Source organism: Cyclopterus lumpus, chromosome 22 (assembly GCF_009769545.1).
Source record: "Cyclopterus lumpus isolate fCycLum1 chromosome 22, fCycLum1.pri, whole genome shotgun sequence".
In the NCBI taxonomy this organism is placed as follows: domain Eukaryota; kingdom Metazoa; phylum Chordata; class Actinopteri; order Perciformes; family Cyclopteridae; genus Cyclopterus; species Cyclopterus lumpus.
In genome coordinates, this window is record NC_046987.1 from 16132638 (window position 1) to 16139549 (window position 6912).

Sequence of the window (6912 nt, forward strand, 5' to 3'; positions counted from 1 at the left end):
ATCTACTAAATGACAATATCAGAGAAAACTCTTTTGAGTATTGTATGTATTGTAAAAATTCATACATTTTGAAGACACTGCAAGTGAATACGGTAAAAAGAATTGAAACTTTTTATTTGTTATCTTTAAATGTGCAAATGAGGCATCATAGAATACTCAAGAGGAATTTAGGAAGTAATGCAAATAGTAAAAAGTTTAAACTAAACAGCAAAATGTGAATTTGGATGTTCTCTTTCCGCTAGTCTGACAATGACAAAAACAAAGCCAAAGTTGTTTGCTATCCTGTTTTCCGGGAAACGGGGATCAGGAGGCTCCGTCAGACCACCACTTGTGTCTTGCACCATATCAACTAGATTTATGTTTCCGCTCTTTCCTGTGGAAGCCTTTAAAACTCCACAGTTGCTGGTTTTAGGTTTAGTTTAGCCGACATCATGGTGTCAGAGAGGGACGTTCTTGGGGCTGCTGCGGTTTTCCTTTTCGCCCTCATTTCACAGAGTAAGTTTGTTATTTCTTTCATAACTGATTTTACGTAATTAGATTTGGCTTCTTAGTAATTCATGTTCAATGTTTTTTATTCCACTGAAGCATTGTGTTCCTAATCTAGGTTTCTGGTCAGCCACTATTCTAAAAGTGTCACCTACTTTTTAATTTGCTCATTATTCTATTCTATTTTCATTATTCTTTAGCAATGTAGTTTATAAGTTTGGATTACATTAAAATGCTCAAATGCCCCATAATTCTAAAAAATACTATGACAATAAACTCTCTAATGTTCTACTGTAGGGCGGTGTGACTTTGCACCTTTTCATTTTGTGCAAGCTACATGAAACAAGCGTTTGAAAAGTTCAAATAGTTTATGTTGAACATTTTCCTTTTGGCTGTGTGTTTTGATCGTTTCAGGTGAGGGTATCGTTGGCGGCAGAGAGGCAGCGCCTCACTCCCGGCCCTACATGGCCTCCATCCAGGTGCCGGAGGGAGAGAACATGAAACACGAGTGTGGAGGGTTTGTGATTGCAGATCAGTGGGTGATGACTGCAGTACACTGTCTGCCAGCAGGGTAAGGCCCCCTTCTTTTAACTATGTGGGAGGCAGGACAGGCAAAATTAAGAACAACGATATCGTACATTTGTTTTGAAGTTTTAAAGTTTTTACTCGTGCGAATATTCTCTGTGTGACAGCTGAGCACCGATATATCTACATATTGACATATTTATTTGTTCTGTTTTCGTAACGGATTTTTTTTCATTAACTAAACTTAACAGCGGTGTTTTCTTTTTGTTAATATGGATATCTCATATTATGGAGCAAAAAATATGTATTTTTAGCATCATCTTTCAAATGATATCCACTTATTTTCATTGGAATGTACATTATTGATGCTACAATATTATTGTGCTCGTTCCACAGGGCGAATGGAAGGAAAGTGGTGCTGGGTGTCCATTCTCTGAGTCAAGATGAAGAGACAAAGCAGACATTTGATATTTTGGAACTTTACAATCACCCTGACTTCAGAATGTCAAATTACGATAATGACATCACTTTAATTAAGGTATATAAGTAAAGTGTGTGTGAATTGTCAGTGGTACAGAAAAGTAAATTGTTACACGTTTGTGTTTTGGTTGATAAAGCCGACAACAGAACTCTCTCTAGACCTTTGAATTATAGATCTATCAAATCCACTTTGGGACGGTTGTGTGTGTTTTTTTGCAGTTGGATCGCCCATTCAACGCCTCTAAAGCCGTTAAAGCAGTGGACTTTCTGCGAGCGGGAGGCACAAGCCCCAGCACGCATGCAGAGGTGGAGACGGCCGGGTGGGGGTCCCTCGATAACCTGGGGTCCAGACCAGACAAGCTCAAAGAGGTGGTCATCGAGGTGGGCAGCTCGGCTCGGTGCAGACGCAGCGACTACTTTGGCGGAAAGTTCACCAGCAACATGATATGTGCACATCGACTATGCCCACACCCCTGTGAGCAACCGCATAAGACAGAAGACAGCTGTGATGTGAGTTGTACTTCCTTCTCTTCTACCAAATCTAAATGGGTCAATCAAGTTATGATGATCATGAGAAAAGATGTATTTGTATGTATTTCAAAGTATACAAATGGGGTTTTCTTTGAATACGTCAATTTCCCGTTAAAGTCCCTCTTTTTCTCTCTCAGGGTGACTCTGGGGGTCCTCTGCTCTACAATGGCATCGCGGTGGGCATCACGTCCAATGGAGGAAAGAAGTGTGGCCAAGTGAAAAAGCCTGGCATTTACACCATCATCTCCCACTACACTGAGTGGATCGACAGCATCATGGCCCTGCAGCCCGATGCAATGCCAGACCAGAGCACCTAAATGGCGGCGGCCATGTTTCCACCGCAATCAGCGTGAGAAAAAGCATGGCTTCCCCAGTACGGGAAACATACTGCAACCACCTGTACAAACAGATTAGCCATCACTTTATAAAGGAATCAATTAAATAGTTTTATCATATTCAGATGTCTTGAGTTGTTACAATGACATGCAGTACAATAAAAAAGAACCTATACACACACAGCTATCAAATAAATGTTTTATTGCAAATAACATAAATTCGTGATGAAGAGTGTAATCATGCTAATTACATTTGCTAACTGCTAACAAGCTGTCACTTGGTCTCACTCACAAGATTCAGCTCAACAGCAACCGCATCTTTTGAATTTGCATGAACATGTTTTTATTCACAAATGTATTTTTGGATTGCAGTGTTCATAATATTGTTCTTAAACCTATTCTGTTTGATTGCGTAATAAAGACACAAAGGTAACCCAATAGGTGTGCAGGTATAAACATCGTAGCATATACACAAGTAAGAGTTGCACAATAACTGATTTAATAAAAAAACGTTCAGACAGACACTTTTGAGTCCGTTTGTTGTCCATCTGCAGGATGGTGTTAAAGAATGTAACTGTTATGCAACCAAGATATCAACAAGCAGATCTCATAAACCTCGTCCCGATGGGGAAGTCCAACAGTAAACCAAATCTGCAGCGGTTTCTTCTTCTCCTCCCCTCCCTGCTCCCTTCAGAGAAAAATGGACATGAAGGATCCCTGGTGCTTCTGCTCCTCTGTGTGGTTTGGAAAATCCCCACACCGCCTCCAATTAGTTTCATACACATGTGAAATTCACTCATATGGTGGCAATTTCCTGCAAGCAAACCACGATGACATCATCTACAAAAGCTATAAATCTGCAATGCATTTCAATCCAGTGCAGAATCCCTGCAGGACTGATTCCATGTAGTTGAATAAACTCGTATCTGATACCGTCTTTTAAAAAATAAACAAATGATACAATCGCACATCTAACCCCAACGTACAGGGGTTGCAGACATTGTGCTGACCCCCTCCCTGCCTACGGGTCTGGAAATCAGGCATCTCTTAATAAGTAGTTCCGTTCCAAATCTCCCTCCCCTCTCTCCCCAATCCCCTTATTCCTCTCCTGCATCTCCTGCAGAGAAAACCTCCTCGTTGAGTAGGAGCGTCCTCCGTGGGACGCTACCAGCCTGTTGATCCCTGAGAGCAGGTCTTTCACCTGAGGATAGCTCAGAGCATTCTGGGACTTGGTCACATTCAGCTCATAGAACCGGCTGCCACACTTGCGTATGAGATCCCGGAGGGTTGCGTGGGCGCCGGCCACGTAGTCGTTGATCCCCTGAGGCCTGCGCTGGTCGCAGTCAAAGCGAACGAGGAGGACAATGGCGTGCTCTGCAAAGTCGCGCCCGAAGATCCTCTGCAGGTGGCCCAGCATCTCGCACTCGCCCTGGGTGAAGCGCTCCATTTGGAGCACCAGCAGGAAGACGTGGGGTCCAGGTAAGGACAAAGCCAAGCAGTCCTTGACCAGCTCCAGCTTTTCCACCCCGTCCTCGTCCCACAGCTCAGGGGTGTCCACCAGGATGAGTCGCCTCCCTGCTGCGAACACCTCCTTCCTCTCACAAAACAAGGTGGGCTGAGGGGGTTCCCGACTGGACTCATTGATTGAGTATCGGTTACCTGCCCTCTCTAGAATGAGATTTAGAGCAGAGGACTTCCCGCTGCCAGAAAGACCCAACAGGATGACCGACAGCTTCTTTGTGTCATCATCTTAAAGTCAAAGACGAAAAAAAGGATAAATGGCGGTTAGAGAGCATTTTCAGAATGATAAGAAGATTAAATATGGACCACAAAAGGCAGAAATAAGAGTACCTGACTTTGTATTCATGAGCTTTAACGCTTCATTTGGGGTCAAACAGTTTGTATTACATGTGTAAAAATAAATATTATATTAAATGATGAAGCGATGAATGACAAATTCAATCAATGTGTGCCTGTATCGCCCCCTAGTGGGGCACGTTTCTGCGCCAGAACGTCTCAAAATGCAGTTCAGCAAAACATTTATTTCACACTTTAACGATACTGAAGGTTTCTTCGCTTTTTTCCCTGTGAAAGGTTATTTTTGGGGAGTTTTTCCTGATTCGATGTGAGGTCCTGGGACAGGGATGTCGTATGTGTAGAGATTGTAAAGCCCTCTGAGGCAAATTTGTAATTTGTGATATTGGGCTATACAAAATAAACTGAATTGAATTGAATTGTTAGGAGAATCGGTCTTTTATGATTATTGCAAAAAAGAAAAGAAAAATAACCAGACTTCTTAATTATTGAGTGCATGTGTGCAAATAAATGTTTTTTTATAAATGGTTACACACTATGATTTCAATATTATTTATCCATGCTATTATTAAAAAAAAAAGGGAAAACATTGAGGGAAAAAAATCCTTTCATGTTGAGAGAAAGTTTTCTGAAATGTTCAGAAAAACACATGGTCCTGTACCAGTGACCTGCAGATGTAAATGTTTAGAGTGTGGGAAAAGGATTTCATTTTATATTAACTCATTCTAATTCAAAATAAGTCCTACCATCAGTGGCACCCATCTGGAGCTGCAGCATGGCCCCGTGGCTCATCACAGCCTCCTCCAGGCTCTCCCTCTTTGTCTCGTATTGCTTTTTTTCCGCCGCCTCCTCCTTTCTTTCCTCGGCATGCCTCGCCTTCAGCTCCTCCGTCTCTTTGGCTCGTCTCTCCTCTTGCTGTCGGATCAGTTGCTTGAACGCCCGCTCCTGCTCATCGACCTCTTGCACCTTCCGTTTCAGCATCTGCATGGCCGAGTCTTCATTGTTCCTTTTCGTAACCTTGGTCAGCATGGCCTCCGTGTAGCCGGTCATGCCGTTCACAGCCAGCACGCGGTCGAGCATCTTGAGGAGAGCGCCCAGCTCGTCTCTTGCTGTGGACGATGTGATTTGGCAGTACCTCCCATCGCACGTGTTCAGCAGCTCCAGGAGGGCGTCGTCCAGTGTGTCAGCAACCTTTCCATCGGCCAGAGAGATAACTACCAGGTACTTTAAAGCCTCGGCTCCAAAGTGGGCCTGCAGACTCTCTACCATTCTTCTCTCCCTCTTTGTGTAATGGCCGCCTTGGATCAGCAGCAGAAATGTACTGACTCCATCCGCGCAAGACTTAAAGCAGCCACCTATTGCCCGACTGATGTCCGCCTCTGTCATGTCATCTTTTAAATCTGCGTAAAGCAAGCTGACCAAGCGACCCTCCACTGTCAAGTCACAGACTTGATTTGGTCCCAGAGAGCGAAAGGTCAACCTGAGCTTATCCCCTGATCCATGCTGCTGCAGAGACTTCAGAGAGGACCATTGCTCCACGGTGGACAGGACCACCATCATCTGCCTCATGTTAGTTTTGCCGTCTGCCAAACAACACAGTAATTACTTTTTTTAAATACAGGATTACCATGTGTTTTAACTCAAATGCATCTGTTATTTTCGGGCCTTGTAATTGCTAACATTGTCCTCGTATTGCAAATGAAATTAGCATTGAATAGGTTGGAATATGTAGGATAGAACTACTTACTGTGCGACATGTCTTTTGCAGGCGCTCTTACAGGTCTTCTTTAAGATGCTTGTCAGCTCAAGTGAAGTCCTGAAACTGGATTCTCTGGCTCTGAGACGAGCATTATGAGGGCGAAGAAAAATAAAATGCTTCCTGGTCACAAATTTTCATGTGTGACCCGCAGTTTTGGTGTCAAGGAAGTGCATTCCAACCGGGAGTGAAAAAGCCACTTGTCTTCCACATGCTTCATAACTTTGTGCACGTTAAATCAATAATCTTTTGTAAAACACTCTCTTTTCTCTTTGTCTAACACACTCGCGCGCACAAACACACACACACCGTTGTTAGGCCAAACCCAAGGTCTATACTCTCACTTTAGCAAAAAACACATTGTGGTTTACCTTTTAGGCACCACTCTTACATTCTAAAATACAGTAGGTGAGTCCCCATAATGTGACAGATTTCTGTCCCCTCAATATGAAATGTGGCTCCTCCTTCGGTGTGTCAGTGTGCACGAACAGGCATTGGAATGAATCATTGAGCAGCATGGCACCTTGTATGGTAGCCTCTGCCATCAGTGTATGAATGAGGTAAATGTTGGCATGTGGCACTAGAAAGGCACCATACAAATGCAAGTCAATTTTAAGTATATGCCAGCATTTTAAAGGTCATATTTGAGGTGAACACTTGAATTGAAATTGAAACTTGAAATTTAACATGATCCGCAAACTCCTTATCAGTTGTCCTGATTCAGTTTCCTTTTCCTACATGATGATTATGTGCCTGTCCTGTCCTGCACAATAAAGCCAGTCTGACAGGCATCCTGTGATTGTTTCTTGTCTTCATTATTGCTGAATCAGCCTCACTGCAGATAAAACAGATGTAGTGTGTTAGTGCTATGACAAGTAAGATAAAAATGAGACAAACATCCTTTGTGAACATGCTGATTAACACCATAGACCGGGAAATCTGGAAATAATTTCGTAAAGAAAATATAAAATCATATTTTTTTCT

At 42.9% G+C, this 6912-nt stretch overlaps 2 protein-coding genes across 2 annotated transcripts; one reads left to right on the top strand and one right to left on the bottom strand.

Moving 5' to 3' along the window:
• The first annotated feature begins 389 nt into the window (after nucleotides 1-389).
• cfd (complement factor D (adipsin)) lies at nucleotides 390-2880 on the top strand. Its single transcript, XM_034525704.1, has 5 exons — nucleotides 390-495; nucleotides 901-1057; nucleotides 1408-1549; nucleotides 1711-2001; nucleotides 2160-2880. Exons 1-5 carry the CDS (start codon nucleotides 432-434, stop codon nucleotides 2337-2339), a joined length of 834 nt encoding a protein of 277 aa, XP_034381595.1. The 5' UTR covers nucleotides 390-431; the 3' UTR covers nucleotides 2340-2880.
• Nucleotides 2543-6482, bottom strand: LOC117725492 (GTPase IMAP family member 8-like). The gene is made up of 3 exons (XM_034525703.1): nucleotides 5920-6482; nucleotides 4919-5755; nucleotides 2543-4106 (listed from the first exon to the last, which is right to left on the bottom strand). The coding sequence occupies exons 1-3, from the start codon at nucleotides 5927-5929 to the stop codon at nucleotides 3394-3396; spliced, it is 1560 nt and encodes a 519-aa protein (XP_034381594.1). The 5' UTR covers nucleotides 5930-6482; the 3' UTR covers nucleotides 2543-3393.
• Nucleotides 6483-6912: the final 430 nt, after the last annotated feature.